Source organism: Theropithecus gelada, chromosome 4, assembly GCF_003255815.1.
Source record: "Theropithecus gelada isolate Dixy chromosome 4, Tgel_1.0, whole genome shotgun sequence".
Classification (NCBI taxonomy): domain Eukaryota; kingdom Metazoa; phylum Chordata; class Mammalia; order Primates; family Cercopithecidae; genus Theropithecus; species Theropithecus gelada.
This window is the reverse complement of record NC_037671.1, coordinates 72,372,492-72,393,799: the sequence shown is the minus strand read 5'-3', so window position 1 is coordinate 72,393,799 and position 21,308 is coordinate 72,372,492. Positions and strand designations below refer to the sequence as shown.

Below are 21,308 nucleotides of genomic sequence, written 5' to 3'. Positions count from 1 at the left end.
GATGGGTGAGTATGGAGAGGAGGAAGATATGGGGTGAAAGGAGAGGTATACCCTGTAACCCTCTGTATGAATTTCAGAATAATCTAGCAGGGAGGGAGAGGTTGCTGATGTAGGAGAGGGAATAGTTGAAGAGCATGGTACTTGAGAAGTTGAGAAGGAAGGGATCCAGAGACCATGTGCAGAGGTGGCCTTTGAAAGGTAGATGGAGGGCCAGGTATGGTGGCTCACACCTGTAATCCCAACACTTTGGGAGGCCAAGGCAGGCAGATCATTTGAGCTCAAGAGTTCAAGACAGGCCGGGCGCAGTGGCTCACGCCTGTAATCTCAGCACTTTGGGAGGCCGAGGCGGGCGGATCACAGGGTCAGGAGATCGAGACCACGGTGAAACCCCGTCTCTACTAAAAATACAAAAAATTAGCCGGGCGCGGTGGCGGGCGCCTGTAGTCCCAGCTACTCAGGAGGCTGAGGCAGGAGAATGGCGGGAACCCAGGAGGCGGAGCTTGCAGTGAGCCGAGATCGCGCCACTGCAACTCCAGCCTGGGCGACAGATTAAGATTATGTCTCAAAAAAAAAAAAAAAAGAAAAAGAGTTCAAGACCAGCCTGGCCAACATGGTAAAACCCCATCTCTACTAAAAATACAAAAATTAGCCAGGTGTGGTGGTGCTTGCCTATAATCCCAGCTACTCAGGAGGTTGAGGCAGGAGAATCACTTGAACCTGGGAGGTGGAGGTTGCAGTGAGCTGAGATCACACCACTGTACTCCATCCAGCCTGGGCTACAGAACAAGATTTTGTCTCAAAAAAAGTAAGGTAGATGGACACTTACTTCCTCAGTGGTAACAGGAGAGGTGGCCAGGTTTGGGTAACAGGTGGCCAGGTTTGCAGATTTTTCTAGTATTTTCTCCTTTGTGTTCTACTTCCTCACTGTGGAAGTCTTATCTGAGAGTAGTAGTCTTTACTGCTTATATACCCCCAACTCCCAAAGCCATCTACATTTCTGACCATAGCCACCAACCCAGCAACCATCCCCACTTGAGTGTCCCATAGGTATCTAGAGCTCATTGTATCTCATGAAGTTCAGCTTGGCCCAATCTTTTTTCTTCCTGCTTATTCTGTTTTGGGGAATGGAACCAACATCAGTCACTTCCTAGGCCAAGATCCTGGGATGGCATCCCAAGGCTCCTACTTTTCTCCTCACATCATACTCAACTCATGACCAGTTATGTTGATTTGTACTTCTTTAGTTGCTCTCATTTCTTCCCCCGTGTCTTGATGCTCACTGCCTTTGTGCTGCCATGGCACCCAGCCTCTGTGCCGGGCTGTTGCTGTGGTCTTTTTGCTGCCTGTCTCTTCCCTCTTGCCCATCTGGCCTCTTCTCTAGGCTTCCCTCCATTCTGCCATCTATAATTTGTAATGAAAATTTAATGAGGCGCTTTGGCACATGCCTGTAATCCCAGCTACTCAGGAGGCTGAGGCAGGAGGATTGCTTGAGCCCAGGAGGCAGAAGTTGCAGTGAGCCAAGATTGTGCCATTGCACTCCAGCCTGGGCAACAAGACAACAAGAGCGAAACTCCATCTCAAAAAAAAGAAAAGAAAAGAAAAGAAAATTTAATCACAGCACTCTTAAACCTCAAAGTCTACAGAGACCCCCTCATCATAGATGCCCCACACCATCTTGACAATGCCTCCTGATGGGAGATATCAGTAATTATTGTGTGTGTTTTTTTGTTTTTTTGTTTTTCTTTTTTGAGACATAATCTTAATCTGTCGACCAGGCTGGAGTGCAGTGGTGTGATCTCGGCTCACTGCAACCTCCGCCTCCTGGGTTCAAGCGATTCTCATGCCTCAACCTCCTGAGTAGCTGGGATTACAGGCATTCACCACCATGCCCAGCTAATTTTTGTATTTTTAGTAGAGATGAGGTTTCTCCATGTTGGTCAGGCTGGTCTCAAACTCCTGACCTCAAGTGATCATCCCATCTTGGCCTCCCAAAGTGCTGTGATTACAGGCGTGAGCCATCACGCCTGGCCAATATTGGTTTAGTAAAGCATTTTGCCTTTTAGAACCAGTTTCTGTTTTACCACCAATGTTTACTTTATACTTAGCACACCAGAGATCTTCAATTATAGTTATATTATTTCCCCTGTATTTCTAGAGAAAATTGGATTAATACTTTCTTTTCTTTTATATGTTCAACCAGATACAGATGTCATCATGAAGAGGAAAAGACGAGGGAGCCCTGCTGTAACACTTCTTATTAATAAAGAAATATCTGTGGATATAACCCTGGCCTTGGAATTAAAAACTAGCTGGCCTGCCAGCACCCAAGAAGGCCTGGCCATTAAAAACTGGCTTTCAGCAAAAGTTAGGCAGCAACTAAGACTAAAGCCGTTTTACCTTGTACCCAAGCATGCAAAGGAAGGAAATGGTTTCCAAGGTATTTTAAATATTAAAGTTAACTTAAAGACGTAAAAGAGCCGGGCGCGGTGGCTCAAGCCTGTAATCCCAGCACTTTGGGAGGCCGAGATGGGCGGATCACGAGGTGAGGAGATCGAGACCATCCTGGCTAACACGGTGAAACCCCGTCTCTACTAAAAACACAAAAAATGAGCCGGGCAAGGTGGCGGGCACCTGTAGTCCCAGCTACTCGGGAGGCTGAGGCAGGAGAATGGTGTGAACCCGGGAGGCGGAGCTTGCAGTGAGCTGAGATCCGGCCACTGCACTCCAGCCTGGGCCACAGAGCGAGACTCCGCCTCAAAAAAAAAAAAAAAAAAAAAAGACGTAAAAGAGTTGTTAATGTTATATGTACAGGCAGCAGATCAACAGCCACCCAATGCTGTTGTCATTTCAAGACCATCAGGCGAAACAGGTTATAAGATGGGAGTCTGGTGACAGACAGAATTGAAAAGGGCACAGTTGTAGTATTAATATCAAATACTCAGCTTTAAAATGTCTAGCAATCCATATTTGAATTTTATCTTTTTTTATTTTTATTTTTTCAGTAAAGAAAAGCAGTATTGGCCTTGGAGTCAGACTGCCCTGGTTCTGAATCCTGAGGCTCCTTCTAGTAGTTGTGTGACTTTGAGCTAGTTATGATGCTTTCTAAACCCAGTTGCTCATCTGTACACTGTGTTAAGCAAAACTACTTGAAAAGTTCTGGAATGATAAAATGTGCATGCAGTTCTGTGGCCAGTTTTGTTCATGCCAGTTATATGTTATTACATATTAATATTATCATTAGAGTCTAGACTCTCATTCTCAGCCCTGGTTCTCTCTTTCCTTCATCTTCCCATTCCACTGCTCCTATGCAATGTGTCTCAGCCTCACAGATCAGGATGGGTTTTCAGGCTGTGCTCTTGGATAAAACTCAACTTCCAAGAACCAGACTGAGTTGGTCTACAGCTAAAACTTTATAATGGTGATATTTTTGAAGGTAGAAGGAAGTAACTTTTTTTTTTTTTTCTGAGACAGAGTTTTGCTCTTGTTGCCCAGGCTGAAGTACAGTGGCACAATCTCAGCTCGCTGCAACCTCTGCCTCCTGGGTTAAAGCAATTCTCCTATCTCATTCTCCCAAGTAGCTGGGACTACAGACGCACACTACCATGCCTGGCTAATTTTTTGTATTTTTAGTAGAGACGGGGTTTCACCGTGTTGGCCAGGCTGGTCTCAAACTCCTGGGAGTAGCTTTTTCCCTTGTGATTTAGTCTAAAAAAAAATGAAAGTAGCTGATTATTTTCATTTCCTCCCATAGATTTATGTAGGACTTTTGGCACCTACTACTACTGGATTCCAGGGAAATTGAAGAGGACTGTAAAACAAATGAGCCAAGTTATAAATGAGTATTGCTGAAAAAAGCCCAGAAATAGTCAATCATGCTTAGTTTAATGGTTTGTGTTTCTGTGGACACATATCATAACTTCATATATTGCATACATATAGGAATCATTTTCTGTAAGAAAAATAGTTTATGAAGGGAACTTACATATATCATTATTCATGTTTTTACAAAATGATTATAGCTTTCTGCAAAGAGGTTGTTCTGTAAACTGAACAATTTATAGAATAGCTGCCCCAAGAAACCTTCACTGTAAGTGATACAGAAATCACAACAGGACCCCATACCATCTCTTGCTGACCCCACACTGTCCTGGGGAACACTGGAGGATAAATCACCTTAGAGATGAAGAAGAGTCCTTTGGTGGCCCTGTGGCCTATGTGGCTAGCAAGGTTTTTTGTTTTGTTTTGTTTTGTTTTTGTTTTTGTTTTTTTAGACGGATTCTTGCTTTGTTGCCCAGGCTGGAGTGCAGTGGTGTGATCTCGGCTCACTGCAACCTCCACCTCCCGGGTTCAAGCGATTCTCCTGCCTCAGCCTCCCAAGTAGCTGGGACTAAAGGCGCATGCCACCACGCCAGAATAATTGTATTTTTAGTAGAGACAGGGTTTCACCATGTTGGCCGGGATAGTCTCCATCTCTTTACCTTGTGATCCACCCGCCTCAGCCTCCCAAAGTGCTGGGATTACAGGCGTGAGCCACCGTGCCCGGCCATGGTTAGGGAGTTCTTTGCATTCTTCCATTAAAATGAAAGAAAGTGAAGGCTGGTGCTGGATGCTTAGCTTCACTTCTGCTTTCTGTTACCCTTGGCTGTTCTGCATCTCCCATCATTCCAGATTATGTATAATTAGACAAAACTCTGCTTCTGTGTACGTGTGTGAGTGTATGTGAACAGAGGGACTTAGTGAAAATACTTGTACTAGATTGGAGACACTTATAACACCTGCTGTATCTTTTCTTTCTCTAAACATTCTACTAGAAATTCCCTGGTCTCACAAGTTATACTTTTAAAAATATTATGTTTTTGTTTTTCTTTATTTTTATTTGTTTATTTTTTGAGACAGTCTCGCTGTGTTGCCCAGGCTGGAGTGCAGTGGTACAATCTCAGCTCACTGCAACCTCCACCTCCTGGGTTCAAATGATTCTCCCACCTCAGTATATCAACTAGCTGGCACTACAGGTGCGTGCCACCATGCCCAGCTACTTTTTTGTATTTTTAGTAGAGACTGGGTTTCACCATATTGGCCAGGCTGATCTCGAACTCCTGACTTCAGGTGATCCACCCATCTCCATCTCCCAAAGTGCTGGGATTACAGGCATGAGCCACCGTGCCTGGCTTTATTTTTATTGATTTTTGATCAAAAATTTCAAATTTTAAAAATCTACCTGTTTCAAAATACCAGTTTTATTACCAAGGATATAATTTATTTAAAAAGCAGTTTATGATTTACTTGCAGTTTTTTTGTTCTTAAGATAAAAGGACAGTAAAATTTGAGATTTTTAAACCACTCAAAAAAATGTTCAGCCAGGTGCAGTGACCCGTGCCTGTAGTCTCATCTACTCAGGAAGTTGAGGCAGGAGGATTGCTTGAGCCCAGGGGTTCAGGGCTGTAGTGAGCTATGATCATGCCACTGCACTCCATCCTGGGTAACATAGCAAGATGTCTTCTATACCCCACCCACCAAAAAAAAAAAAAATGTCTCTGGACAGTTTAACTCAACGTAGGCAAATTAACTTGTTTCATTATGTTATCTGTTTTTAGATACTGGTTTTTAAATTTTGATTTCATTTGTTTCATACATTTATAAAGTATATACATGGTTCCACAGTCAAAGCTATGGAAAAAGGTACAATTAGAGAAACATCTTCTGTTCATGTCCTCTCCACGCTCTTCTCTCCTTCCCTGATTAGAAACCTTTTTAATTGTTTTTAGTTTACCCTTCCATGGTTTTTAAATTTTATTTATTTATTTATTTATTTCGAGATGGAGTCTCTTTCTGTTGCCCAGGCTGGAGTGCAGTGGGGTGATCTTGGCTCACTGCAGTCTCTGCTTCCCAGGTTTAAGTGATTCCTGCCTCAGCCTCCCGGAGTAGATGGGATTACAGGTGTGCACCACCACGCCTGGCTAATTTTTGTGTTTTTAGTAGAGACGAGGTTTCACCACGTTGGCCAGGCTGGTCTTGAACTCATGACCTCAGGTGGTCCACCCACCTTGACCTCCCAAAGTACTGAGATTATAGGCGTGAGCGCCTAGCCTTCCGGTTTTAAAAGTGTAAGTAAATATATTCTCTCTCTCTCACTCACTCATGTAATGGCTCGAACCTATAATCCCAGTACTTTGGGAGGCTGAAGCGGGTGGATCACTTGAGCTCAGGAGTTCAAGACCAGTGTGGGCAACATGGTGAAAGTCTGTCTCTACTAAAATACAAAAATTAGCCAAGTGTGGTGGTGCATGCCTGTAGTCCCAACTATTCAAGAGGCTGATGTGGGGGGGAATCACTTGAGCCCTGGAGTTTGAGGCTGCAGTGAGCCAAGATGGTGCCACTGCACTCCAACCTGGGCGACAGAGTGAGACCCTGTCTCAAAAACAAAGAAAAAGTTGTGCCTTTTATTTTAAAAAGGGAGTAGCATATAAATGTGTATACAGTATATAATATAAATTATATACAATGTTTTATATTATGTAAGGCATATTGCATATAAATTATACATATTACATATAAATACTTATGTAAATATATATTCATATAAATATATTTAATACATATTTTGAAGATAAAGACATCAGGTAAAAACTAAGGAAATCTGGATAAAGTATAAACTTTAGTTAACAATAATGTATCAATATTGGTTTATTGTACCAATGTATTTTATGAATATGGGATGTTAATAATAGGGAAATGGGGGTGCAGTGGCATGTGCTTATAGTCCTAGTTTCCTCAGCCTTTGGGAGGCTGAGGCAGGAGGACCATTGAGCCCAGGAGTTAGGGTTGTTCTGCTTGGAGCCGAACTCCTGGGTTCAAGTGATCCTCCCGTCTCAGCCTCCCACCTCCCAAGTAGCTGAGATTACAGGTGCATGACATTGTGCCCAGCTGGACATTTTTTCAAGTGGGTTTAAAACTTGGTATTTTGACTGTCCTTTTATCTTAAGAACAAAAAACTGCAAAAAAAATTATAAACTGTTTTTTATAAGTGTATTATTGGTAATAATACTGGTATTTTAAAAGGCAGATTAAACATGTAAATATTAGATAATATACTAATTTTTATATATATATAATATATTTGTATGCCACCCCCTTTTTAAAATAAAAGGTACACCTTTTTTTAAAAAAAAATAGACACAGAGTCTCGCTGTGTTGCCCAGGCTGGTCTCAAACTCCTGGCCTTAAGCAGTCCTCCCACTGTGGCCTCCTAAAGTGCTGGGATTATAGGCATGAGCCATCACAGCCAGGCCATACATTCTTCTTTTTAATTTTATTAATTTGGTTTATTTTTTTAATTTTATAGAAGCCCTGCTCTCAGATATAACACGTTTTTTCTTTTAATTTAACGAGATATTTTCGAGCTCACTCCATACCTCTCTATAGAGATAATACCCATTCCTTTTTAAAGTCTATTTTTGCAGCTAGTCAAAGAGTAAATCCTTATGTAATATTGCTAGGCATTTCCCAGATCTCCATAGGCATCATTCCAATTTGCTTTTCCACAGCAATGTATCAGGAGTACCTGCTTCACCCTCAACCTCACTGACTTGTTAAACTTTTTGCCAACTGAAATTCTTGCCAGTAGTCCAAAAAGTGAGAAAGGATGTCTCAATGTAGTTTATTTAAAAATAAACTTTTGGTTTTAGCAAGTTTTACATTTACAGAAAAATTGTGAAGATAGTACAGAGAGTTCCTGTATAACCCCATACCCATTCCCCTGGGGTTTTTTGTTGGGGAGGTAGTAGGGCAGAGTTTCACTGTATTGCCCATGCTGGTCTCGAACTGAGCTCAGTGATCCTCCCGCCTCACCGGATCAAGTAACCGGGACTACAGACACGTGCCACTGCAGCACCCCCATTTTCCTATTATTATTATTTCACATTAATATATTTATACAATTAATAAACCAATATTGATACATTATTGTTAGCTAAGGGCTATATCTGCTGGGCACAGTGAGTCATGCCTGTAATCCCAGCACTTTGGGAGGCTGAGGTGGGCAGATCACCTGAAATCAAGAGTTCGAAACCACTCTGGCCAACATGGTGAAACCCCATCTCTACTAAAAAAATACAAAAATTAGCCAGGCATGATGGCATGTGCCTTAGTCCCAGCTACTTGGGAGGCTGAGATGGGAGAATCACTTGAACTCGGCGGGTGGAGGTTGCAGTGAGCCAAGATCATGCACTGCACTCCAGTCTAGGTGACAGAGAGAGACTCCATCTCAAAAAAAAAAAAAAAAAAAAAAAAAAAAAAGGTCTATACCTTATCCGGATTTCCTTAGTTTTTCTTAATGTCCTTTTACTATTCCAAGATCCCATTTAGGATACCATATTGCATTTAGTTGTCATGTCTCCTTAAGCTACTCTTGACTGTGACAGTTTTTTGGTTTTAACAGTTTTGAGGAGTACTAATTAGGTATTTTGTAGAATGTCCTTTACTTGAGATTTATTATGTTTCTTATGATTATATCAGAGCTATTGGATTTGGGGGAGGAAGGTCACAGAGGCAAAGTGCCATCCTTATCGCATTTTATCAAGGGTACATGCCACCTTTCTTTACAGTCATATACAGTTGACCCTCAGGATTGGCTCCAGGGTACCCTGCAGACATCAAAGTCCACAGATGCTCAAATCCCTTACATAAAATGATGTAATACAGTCGGCCCTCCATATCTGTGGGTTTCAATCCATGGTTGGTTGAATTCTCAGGTGTGAAACCCTTGGATACAAAGGGCAAACCGTATTGGGTAGCTATCCCTGAACTCTTTATTCTGTCCCATTAAAATCTTTGTCTATCTTTGTACCATGTTGCACATTATGTAGCTTTATAATTAGTCTCAATATCTTTTAGGGTAAGTTCCACCACTTTGTTTTTCTCCAAGGGTGTTTTAGAGAGTCTTGATCCTTTGCATTCTCGTATAAATTTTGAAATCAGCTTGTCAGATTCCACAAAATACTTTTTGGAATTTTGATTGAGATAATGTTGAATCTATAGATAAATTTGGGGCCAGGAATGATGGCTTATGCCTGTCATTCCAGCACTTCAAAAGGCTGAGGAAGGAGAGTTGCTTGAGCTGAGGAGTTCAAGACCATCTTGGACAACACTCTGTAAAAACTCCACCCGGGCGCGGTGACTCACGCCTGTAATCCCAGCACTTTGGGAGGCTGAGGTGGGTGGATTATGAAGTCAAGACATCGAGACCAGCCTGGCCAACATGGTGAAACCCCATCTCTACTAAAAATACAAAAATTAGCTGGGCATGGTGGCGCACGCCTGTAGTCCTAGCTACTCGGGAGGCTGAGGCGGGAGAATTGCTTGAACCCGGAAGGCAGAGGTTGCAGTGGGCCGAGATCTCGCCATTGCACTCCAGCCTTTCGACAGAGAGATACTCCATCTCAAAAAAAAATTTGAAATAAAAAAAAACTCTCTATAAAAGTTTTTATAGAGGGTTGTGAGTCTTCATCTCTATAAAAACTTTTTTAAAAATTCGCCAGGTATGGTGGTGTGCACTTGTAGCTTGTAGTCTTAGTTATGCAAGAGAATCACTGAAGCTCAGGAGTTTGAGGTGACCGTGAGCTATGATCTTGCCACTGCACTCCAGCCTGGGTAACAGAACAAGACACTGTCTCTATTAAAAAAGAAATAAGTAAACATGGGAGAGAGTTGATATGTTAACAATATTGAGTCTCCCAATCCACTTGTTTAGATCTCCTCTAATACTGCCCAGCTTCACTCATTAGCATTTTCTCTGCAGAGGTTTTGTATATCTTTTGTTAATTTATTCATAGGTAATTGATCTATTTTAAAACTTTTTATTTATCTATTTATTTTGAGATGCAGTCTCGCTCTGTCACCCAGGCTGGAGTGCAGTGATGCGATCTCGGCTCACTGCACCCTCCGCCTCCAGGATTCAAGCGATTCTCCTGCCTCTGCCTCCTGAGTAGCTGGGATTACAGGGCCCACCACCATGCCTGGATAATTTTTGTATTTTTAGTAGAGACAGGGTTTCACCATGTTGTCCAGGCTGCTCTCAAACTCCTGACCTCAGGTGATCTGCTCACCTCGGTCTCCCAAAGTGCTGGGATAACAGGTGTGAGCCACTGCGCCTGGCCAAAACTTTTTATTATGAAAATTTTAAACCAGTACCATAGGAGACTGGGCTGGGAGTGGTTGTCATGCTTGTAATAAATACCAGCAGTTTGAGAGGCTGAGATGGGTGGATCACTTGAGCCTAGGAGTTCAAGCCTGGGCCATGTGGCAAAATCGTCTCTTCAAAAAATACAAAATAAATTAGCTGGGTATGGTAATATGCACCTGTTGTCCCAGCTATCTGGGGGGCTGAGGTGGGAGAATCACTTGAGCCTAGGAGGTTGAGGCTGCTGTGAGCAGAGATCATGCCACTGCACTCCAGCCTGGGTGACAAAGGGAAACCTTGTCTTAAAAAAATAATAAATGACTGGGAGCGGTGGCTCAAACCTATAATCCAAGCACTTTGGGAGGCCAAGGCGGGTGGATCACCCAAGATCAGGAGTGCGAGACCAGCCAACATGGTGAAACCCCATCTCTACTAAAAATACAAAATTAGCCGGGCATGGTGGCGCATGCCTGTAATCCCAGCTACTCGGGAGGCTGAGACAGGAGAATCACTTGAACCCAGAAGGCGGAGGTTGCAGTGAGCTGAGATGGCGTCACTGCACTCCAGCCTGGGCAACAGAGCAAGACTCCATCTCAAAAATAAAAATAAATGCACAAATAATAATTTTCTTATATTGGTTGGGCACAGTGGCTCACACCTGTAATTCCAGCACTTTGGGAGGTGGGAGGATTGCTGGAGTCCAGGAGTTCAAGATCAGCCTGGGCAAGGTGGAGAGACCCCGTCTCTACAAAAAATCTAAAAATTAGCCAGCCGTGATGGTGTATGCTTCTGGTCCCAGCTATTGGAAAGGCTGACATGGGAAGATTGCTTGAGGCTGGGAAGTTGAGGTTTCAGTGAGCCGTGTTCACGCACTCCAGCCTGGGTGACAGGGAGATCTTGTCTCAAAAAAAAAAAAAAAAGGTAATAAATCCCTAATATCAAACATCTATTCGGTATTAAAATTTCCACCTGTCTTGTAAGTGTCATACATTTTTTTTGTTCAGTTTGCATGTTTGGATCAGGATTCAAATAAGGTTCATACATTGTGACTAACCAATATGTCTTTTAAATCTCTTTTAACTCATAACTTCCTCTTTCATAACTTTTTTATCATTGAATAAAATGTACTCAATTTACTCATTGAAGAAACAGGTTATTTTTCCTGTAGAGTTTCCCAAAGAGAGGATTTTGCAGAGTGCATTCTAGAAGTGTCGTTTAGCATGTTCTGCTTTCATCTATATTTCTTTTTCTTTTTCTTTTTTTTTTTTTTGAGAGGGAGTTTCACTCTTGTTGCCCAGGCTGGAGTGTAATCACCCAATCTCGGCTAACTACAACCTCCACCTCCCAGGTTCAAGTGATTCTCCTGCCTTGGCCTCCAGAGTAGCTAGGATTACAGGCTTGCACCACCATGCCCAGCTAATGTTCGTATTTTTCGTAGAGATAGGGTTTCACTATGTTGGTCTGACTGATCTCGAACTCCTGACCTCAGGTGATCCACCGCCTCAGCCTCCCAAAGTGCTGGGATTACAGGAGTGAGCCACTGCGTCTGACCTCATCCATATTTCATTAGCAGTTAGATCTAGAAGGTAATTGCTACGTGTTTTTTGTTTTTGTTTTTTGAAATTGAGTCTCACTCTGTCATTCAGACTGGAGTGCAATGGAGTGATCTCTGCTCACAGCAACCTCCGCCACCCGGATTCAAGCGATTCCCCTGCCTCAGCCTCCTGAGTAGCTGGGATTACAGTTGTGTGCCACAATGCCCGGCTAATTTTTGTATTTTTAGTAGAGACAGGGTTTTGCCATGTTTGCCAGGCTGCTCTTGAACCCCATACCTCAGGTGATCTGCTCACCTTGGCCTCCCACAGTGCTGGGATTACAGGCATGAGCCACTGCACCCGGCCTACTTGCTAGTTTTTATACTATTGTAAGAAACATCTCCCTCAAAATTTCATTTTTTGTTTACTGTCGTGTATCAAAATACCTTTGATTTTCATATCCACAATCTTGGTAACTCTTTTAATTGATTTGGTGAATTTATTTATAGATTTTTTTTTTCTTTTTTCTTTTTCTTTCTTTTTTGAGATGGAGTCTCGCTCTGTTGCCCAGGCTGGAGTGCAGTGGCATGATCTTTACTCACTGCAACCTCAGCATTCCGGGTTCAAGGGATTCTCCTGCCTCAGCCTCCCAAGTAGCTGGGACTGTGTACAAATACATACATACATGTGGTATGTGTAGGCACACGCCACCACCAGCTAATCTTTGTATTTTTAGTAGATACAATGTTTCACCATGTTGGTCAGGCTGGTCTCCTGTCTCGGCCTCCTGAAGTGCTGGGATTATAGGTGTGAGCCACCATGCCCAGCACTGTAGACTCTTTTGTATTTCCTATATATGCAATTACATCATCTATTAATAATGATGGCTTTGTTTCTCCCTTTCCAGTGTGTAACCCTGTTTTTCCTTCCCTTACTGTGCTTGCTATGACACCCAGTGCATGTTGAACAGAAATAGAGATAGCAGAAGTTTTGCCTTTTTTCTGATTTCTCTCTCCAACTTTTTACCTCACATAATGATTGTTGCTATAGTTTTCTAAAATCTACCTTTTATTGAATCAAGTGTCCCTCTAGACTTAAATTGCTAAGAGGAGTTTTTTTAATGATGAATGACTATAGGATTTTAGTAGCTTCATTTTCTTCATCTATCGAGACAATCACGTGTTTCTCCTCTGTTCTATTAATGTGACAGATTATATTGATTGATTTTTCTGGAAAATCTTGCAGATTATAAACCACTTTTACATTACTAGTATAAAACCACTAAGTAACAGGATGTTCAGAGCATAAAAGAGCTAGCCATGGTAAGACTCGGGGAGAAGTCTTTTTTTTTTCTTTTTGGAGACAGAGTCTTGCTCTGTCACCCAGACTGGAGTGCAGTGGCACGATCTCAGCTCACTGCAAACTCTGCCTCCCGGGTTCGCCATTCTCCTGCCTCAGTCTCCCAAGTAGCTGGGATTACAGGTGCCCGCCACCATGCCCGGCTAATTTTTCGTATTTTTAGTAGAGGCGGGGTTTCACCTTGTTAGCCAGGATGGTCTCGATCCCCCAACCTCGTGATCCGCCCGCCTCAGCCTCCCAAAGTGCTGGGATTACAGGCGTGAGCCACTGCGCCCGGCCAAAATCATTCTATATTTACACAAACTCTCATAAATAAGAAGAAAGGAAATGATCCTCAATTCATTTTGTATTAATACTAAAACCTGTAAGGATGGTACAGAAAAAGTGAATAAATTGATTCAAATTATTATTAAAACAAAATATTTAACAAAGGGAATTTAGCAATATATAAAAGGTAATACATCTTACTATTGCTAACTATATTAAATTGTGACTTCCTTTTTTTTAAAGTTAGGCCCATTTTTTGTCTTAGTGTACTTATTTTTATATGTAATTATTTATCTGTTCACTTCTTTTGATTCACTCCTAGGATTTTTTCAGAATATTTTCTTTTACTTTTTTTTTTTTTTTTTTTGATGGAGTTTTGCTCTTGTTGCCCAGGCTGGAGTGCAATGGTGCGATCTTGGCTCACTGCAGCCTCTGCCTCCCAGGTTCAAGCAGTTCTCCTTCCTCAGCCTCCCAAGTAGCTGGGATTACAGGCACGCACCACCATGCCTGGATAATTTTTTTTGTATTTTTAGTAGAGATGGGGTTTTTCCATGTTGATCAGGCTGGTCTCGAACTCCCGACCTCAGCCTCCTCGGCCTCCCAAAGTGCTGGGATTACAGGCGTAAGCCACCATGCCCAGCCCCAAAATATTTTCATGAGGGAAATCACTTAAATATTGTTTAGATATGGATGCTTTGGGTAAAGTGCTTTTCTGTTTTTCTTTTTGAAATTAAGAGGAAACATGGCGGCTATCCTTCTCTCACATTGAAAAGGAAATTTTGAGCAATCATGGAAAATCTAAAACGTGCTGTGAAAACAAAGAAATGAAATGTTGCAGGTAACAGCCTTATTTTGTTAAATGACAGGTTATCTATGGTATGCTTAATTATTTGTTAACTCCATACCTCAAACCTGAAGACCTGAGCTGGGTTGGGTCTGGGGGGCAGGGCAGGATTGGGTTGAGCTGGGGAGTGTCAGTATGAAACCAGAGAAGCTAGATCCAAAGGGCCAAGGAAGGGATGTTGTTAGAAAGCAAGGCCAGGGAATAGTAGTTCTGAACCCTGGATCAGATGAATGTGTTTTTGTATAGATGTATCAGTAGGACAGAGTGAGAGGGTATGAACACCAGGTATTACAATTCGATGGGTCTTAGTATTTTGCTTGTTTAAAAGTAATGGATATTAATGCCATATAATTGGAGGAGGCCAAAGGATCGCTCTTATTGGTTACTGGGCTTGCTTTGGGATAGTTGGGTTGTGTTGACGGCTAGGGATTGACTGGCCAAACTGAAAACAACACTACGTGAGTAATTTCTTTTTTTTTTTCTGGGACAGACTTTCACTCTGTCACTCAGACTGGAGGGCAGTGGCACAATCATGTCTCACCACAGCCTCGATCTCCTAGGCTCAAGCAATCATCCTACCTCAGCCCCCCAAGTAGCTGAGACTACAGGTACATGCCACCATGCTTGGCTAATTTTAAAAAAAGTTTTGTAGAGGGCCTGTTGGCTCACACCTGTAATGCCAGCCTAGCAACATGGTGAGACCCCACCTCCATAAAAAATTTAAAAATTAGCCAGGCATGGTGACTGGTGCCTGTGGTCCCAGCTACTTGGAAGGCTGAGGTGGGAGAATCGCTTGAGCCCAGAAAACCAAGGCTGCAGTGAGCTATGATTGTGCCACTGTACTGCAACCTGGGTGACATAGTGACACCCTGTCTCAAAAAAAAATTTTTTTTTATTGGTAGAGATGGTGGTCTCCCTTCGTTGCCCAGGCAGGCTGGCCACCAACTCCTGGGTTCAAGTAATCTTCCCGCCTTGGCCTCCCAAAGTCTTGGGATTACAGGGATGAGACACTGCACCCAACCATTTTTTGTGTGTGATGGCATACACACCATAAATAACTAAAATTGAAAAGGAACTGTTTGGCCGGGCGCGGTGGCTCACGCCTGTAATCCCAGCACTTTGGGAGGCCGAGGCGGGCGGATCACAAGGTCAGGAGATCGAGACCACGGTGAAACCTCGTCTCTACTAAAAATACAAAAAATTAGCCGGGCGCGGTTGTGGGCGCCTGTAGTCCCAGCTGCTCGGGAGGCTGAGGCAGGAGAATGGTGGGAACCCGGGAGGCGGAGCTTGCAGTGAGCTGAGATCCGGCCACTGCACTCCAGCCTGGGCGACAGAGCGAGACTCCGTCTCAAAAAAAAAAAAAAGAAAAAAGAAAAGGAACTGTTCATTTGAGTTTCTAAAGTTGGCCAGTATTGGCCAGGCGTTGTGGCTCACACCTGTAATTCCAGCACTTTGGGAGGCTGAGGCAGGTAGATCACCTGATGTCAGGAATTCGAGACCAGCCTGGCCTACATTGCGAAACCCCGTCTCTACTAAAAATACGAAAATTAGCTAGGCGCAGTGGTGTGTGCCTGTAATCCCCACTACTCAGGAGACTGAGGCAAGAGAATCACTTGAACCTGGGAGACAGAGGTTGCAGTGAGCCAAGATCGTACCACTGCACTCCAGCCTGGGCAACAGAGCAAGACTCCATCTTAAATAAATAAATGAAGTTGGCCAGTATAAAGATCACAAAAATTAAAAAATCAAAACAAAAATGCCCAACATGCAGGCACAGAGGTTCTTTAAGATCTCATGCAGGCTTTGAAGCAAGCATTAAGAAAAATATATTGTTGGCCAGGCACAGTGGCTCATGCCTGTAATCCCAGCACTTTGGGAGGCTGAGGCAGGTAGATCACCTGAGGTCAGGAGTTTGAGACCAGCCTGGCCAAGATGGTGAAACCCTGTCTCTACAAGAATGCAAAAATTAGCCGGGCGAGGTGGCGTGCGCCTGTAATACCAGCCAGTTAGGAGTTTGAGGCAGGAGAATTGCTTGAACCCAGTAGGCAGAGGTTGTGGTGAGCTGAGATCATGCCATTGCACTCCAGTCTGGGCAACAGAGCAAGACTCTGTCTCAAAAAAAAAAAAAAAGAAAAAGAAATATTGTTGATAAGCCTAGTTTCATAAATAGTACATTTTATCAACTACTGAATAACTAGATGAAACAGCAGATTATCTATGGTATGCTTAATAATGTAAATAATTCTGTGATATAATCAGTGGATTTTAAAAAAGAAAAAAATTATATTAATTTTGCAGTTCAATAAAGTAAAATAATTTTATAACAAAACAAGATTTTGGATCGCTTGAGGGGGGTAAGGGGAGGGTCAGAGGTTGCAGTGAGCCGAGATTGCATCACTGCACCCCAGCCTGGGTGACACAGCGAGACCCTGTCTCAAAAAAAAAAAAAAAAAAAAATAGTATAAATATCTGTTAGCTTTATACAGTTGAAGAAATTGATAGAATATATTTAAGCTAAGAATGGGTAAGGGAGGGAAAAATGTGTTTTTGAAACTTCAAACCATATATTTGAAAACATAATCAGATTTTAGTGTGACTGTTATTATATTTATGTTATTTATTTTATTTTATTTTTTTTTTTTTTGAGATGGAGTCTCACTTGTTGCCCAGGCTGGAGTGCAGTGGCACGATCTCGGCTCACTGCAACCTCCGCCTCCTGGGTTCAAGCAATTCTCCTGCCTCAGCCTCCCGAGTAGCTGGGATTATAGGTGCATGCCACCACACCTGGCTAATTTTTGTATTTTTAGTAGAGATGGGGTTTCACCATATTGGCCAGGCTGATCTCGAAGTCTTGACCTTGTGATCTGCCCGCCTAGGCCTCCCAAAGTGCTGGGATTACAGGCATGAGCCACCACACCCGGCTTTTTTTGTTGGTGGTGGTGGTGGTGGTGTTACAGAGTCTCACTCTGTCGCCCAGGCTGGAGTGCAGTGGTGCAATCTCAGCTCACTGCAAGCTCCGCCTCCCGGGTTCACGCCATTCTCCTGCCTCAGCCTCCCGAGTATCTGGGACCACAGGCACCCGCCACCACGCCCGGCTAATCCGCTCGCCTGACCTCCCAAAGTACTGGGATGACAGGCGTGAGCCACCGCGCCCGGCCTTTGTTTTTGTTTTTTTTTTTTTTTGAAACGGAGTTTCGCTCTTGTTGCCCAGGCTGGAGTGCAATGATGGGATCTTGGCTCACTGCAACCTCCCCGTCCTGGCTTCAAGTGATTCTCATGCCTCAGCCTCCAGAGTAGCTGGGATTACAGGCGTGCACCACCAAGCCCAGCTAATTTTGTATTTTCAGTAGAGAAGGGGTTTCACCATATTAGTCAGGCTGATCTCATATTCCTGACCTTAGGTGATCCCCCTGCCTCAGCCTCCCAAAGTGCTGGGATTACAGGCGTGTGTCACCACGCCCCGCCTATATTTATGTTATTATATATCTTTGTTGTTTATGTTTTTGCTATGAGATGCCTAAAATCCTTTGTTGAATGTAAATAAGTAAAAATAACTGTTTTCCTTTTTTTATTCAACAGGAAAGATTGTTTAAAACTAATGAAATACCTTTTAGAACAGCTGAAAGAAAAGTTTAAAGACAAAAAACATCTGGATAAATTCTCTTCTTATCATGTGAAAACTGCCTTCTTTCACCTATGTACCGAGAACCCTCAAGACAGTCAGTGGGACCCCAAAGACCTGGGCCTCTGCTTTGATAACTGCGTGACACACTTTCTTCAGTGCCTCAGGACAGAAAAACTTGCGAATTATTTTATTCCTGGATTCAATCTATTCTCTAGCAACTTAATTGACAAAAGTAGTAAAGAATTTCTGTCAAAGCAAATTGAATATGAAAGAAACAATGAGTTTCCAGTTTTTGGTGAATTTTGAAATTGTATTTTTAGAAAGAGATTGTATTTTTAGAGTGACCCTAAATCCTGGAGAATACAAGAAAACTTTAAAAAGAGGCCAGGCGCTGTGGCTTACACCTGTAATCCCAGCGCTTTGAAGGCCAAGGCCACTTGAGGTCAGGAGTTTGAGACCAGCCTGACCAACATGGTGAAACTCCGTCTCTACTAAAAATATAAAAATTAGCTGGGCATGGTGTTGCATGCCTGTAATCCCAGCTACTTGGGAGGCTGAGACACGAGAATCACTTGAACTCAGGAGGTGGAGTTTGCAGTGAGTCAAGATGGCACCACTGCAGTCCATCCTGGGTGACACAGCGAGACTCCCTCTCAAAAAATAAATAAATAAATAAGAAAAAAAATAGGAAATTATTAAAACAATTTTTTAAAAAGCAACAAAATAAAAAATTAGAGTGACTGTAATAATTGGAATGTTTGAAATTTGTCACAGCAATAATTGACTAAAATGAATGTAAATAATTATTCAGTTTTCAGTTTGTTGTAATAAACTCTAATCAGTATAAAGGATTGACTATCCTAGGAAAAAGATTACTCAAGGAATAAGAAGCAAAAGGAGTATTTGAAATCTAAAAACATTACCATGCTTGCTTTATCATGCAGGCAAATAAATAAATGACATTTTCAGATTGGAATAAAAAAAGATAAAGTACATATTGCCTTAATTAAATTCATCAAGTACTTACTGAAAAACAGCTCTCCACCGTGCCTGGCCAGGCAATACATAATCTTTTTTTTTTTTTTTTTTTTTTTTTGAGACGGAGTCTCACTCTGTTGCCCAGGCTGGAGTCCAGTGGCATGATCTCGGCTCACTGCAAGCTCTGCCTCCTGGGTTCATGCCATTCTCCTGCCTCAGTCTCCTGAGTAGCCTGGACTATTGGTGCCTGCCACCACACCCGGCTCATTTTTTTTTTAGTATTTTTAGTAGAGACTGGGTTTCACTTTGTTAGCCAGGATGATCTCGATCTCCTGACCTCGTGATCCACCTGCCTTGGCCTCCCAAAGTGCTGGGATTACCGGTGTGAGCCCCTTTGCCAGGCCGAAATACATAATCTTATAAGAAAACATAAGATACTTTATTTTAATATATGTGACTAAATGTAAAACCTAATTTATTTTCTGTTATCTATTTATTTTTACGTTCAGTAACACTTTTTTTTTAATTTTTAGGTAGCATTCAGCCTACAGGCAACTGCTGTTTGTTAAATTTTTCCTGTTCATATATTTTGCACATTTTCTTGTTGGTTAGTATTCTTCTTCTCATTGTTTTGTAGAAGTTCTTAATATATTTGGGGTACTTATCTTTCATTTGTTGTCTGTGTAACAAATCACTTCTGCATGTGGGTTGTCTGCACCTTTTTTGGTGTCTTTTAGTAAACACGGTTTTTTGTTTTGTATTGTTTTGTTTATTGTAAAGATTTTAAAATTTTAATGGAGTTGATATTTTTTTCTTATTCAAGCCTTTGAGAATAAATTGGAGTTGAATTTGTTATAGTTTTTGCTTTATACATCTTGTTTAACAACCTATTGCATTTGAACATACTAAGAGAAACATTAGACATTTGAAGAGTTTTGGGGACAATTAATGATAAATTGAACACTATGCAAATAAAATAATCTAAGCAATTTTTTTTTTTTTTTGGAGACAGTCTCGCTCTGTCGCCCAGGCTGGAGTGCAGTGGCATGATCTTGGCTCACTGTAATCTCCCACTTCTGGATTCAAGCAATTCTCCTGCCTCAGCCTCCCAAGTAGCTGAGACTACAGTTGTACACCACCACTCCCGGCTAATTTTTTTTGTATTTTTAGTAGAGACGGAGTTTCACCATGTTGTCAGCTTGGTCTCCAACTCCTGACCTCGGGTGATCCACCCATCTCAACTTCCCAAAGTGCTGGGATTACAGGCGTGAGCCACCGTGCCCAGTCAATCTAAGCAATGATTAACTCTGTAAAAAAAATGAATGCGTGAAAGAAAAGTCTGATATGAGAATATTGCTCAGCTGTAAGTATTGACAAAGTCCTCGTAATGTAACCATTGACTATTAATCTTATTGAAGTTATGGACTGTTGTCTGACTTTAAAAAATTTTTTTAAATTTTTTAATGTGAAAAGAAAAAAAGAAATTATGATTACCCACTCTGTGGTTAGGATAGGACAATAGGCTTAGTGCTTGTATGGTGATAGTGGTAGGGGGATTACATTAGTTTCCTGTGTAACAACCGCAACCTTAGAGGCTTAAAACAACACATATTTATTATCTCACATTTTCAGTGGGCCAAGTTCTGGGTGTGGCTCTGCTCAGAGTCTCTCAAGGCTATCATTAAGATGTCAGCCAGCGCTGTAGCCTCATCTGAGGCTTGGCTGGAGAAGGATCCGTTTTTGTTGGCAGAATTTAGTTTCTTACATTTGTAGGACTGAGGGCTTCAGTTTCTTGCTGTCAACCAGAGGTTGCCCTCAGTTCGTAGAAGCTGTCTTCAGTTCCTTACCATGTGAGCCTCCCAACACAGGCAGCCCACAACGGTAGCTCGATTCTTCAAAGCCAGCAAGGGAGGTACTCCAGCAAGAGGAGTGCTACAAACTTGTTTAACACAATTACATATACATAATTATGGACAGCCATTGCCTGTACTGTGTTCTATTGATTAGAAGCAAGTCAGAGGTCCCACTCATACCCAAGGGGAGAGGAATCGCTCAAGGGTGTTTTTGTTGTCTCAGGTGCCAGCGATATAGTTAGGGGGAAAACAGTTCCCATAAGAACACCCTCATTTCGGCCGGGCGCGGTGGCTCAAGCCTGTAATCCCAGCACTTTGGGAGGCCGAGACGGGCGGATCACGAGGTCAGGAAATCGAGACCATCCTGGCTAACACGGTGAAACCCCGTCTCTATTAAGAAATACAAAAAAAAAAACTAGCCGGGCGAGGTGGCGGGCGCCTGTAGTCCCAGCTACTCGGGAGGCTGAGGCCGGAGAATGGCGTGAACCCGGGAGGCGGAGCTTGCAGTGAGCTGAGATCCGGCCACTGCACTCCAGCCTGGGCGACAGAGCGAGACTCCGTCTCAAAAAAAAAAAAAAAAAAAGAACACCCTCATTTCTGTCAACAATTGCAATTTCAAGGGATTCCTAAAACCGCCCTGAGGTTTGATGAAGGACTCACAGAACTCACT

At 42.5% G+C, this 21,308-nt stretch overlaps 1 protein-coding gene across 1 annotated transcript in view; it reads left to right on the top strand.

Annotated features, from left to right (window-relative positions):
- CGAS (cyclic GMP-AMP synthase) overlaps window positions 1-18,173 on the top strand; it is a 29,092-nt gene extending 10,919 nt beyond the window's left edge. Inside the window, exons 3-5 of the mRNA XM_025381334.1 lie at window positions 2,201-2,437; window positions 14,074-14,176; window positions 17,762-18,173. Coding sequence (XP_025237119.1) covers window positions 2,201-2,437; window positions 14,074-14,176; window positions 17,762-18,113 — 692 coding nt within the window. The 3' untranslated portion in view covers window positions 18,114-18,173. The remainder of the gene's footprint in view (window positions 1-2,200; window positions 2,438-14,073; window positions 14,177-17,761) is intronic.
- Window positions 18,174-21,308: the final 3,135 nt, after the last annotated feature.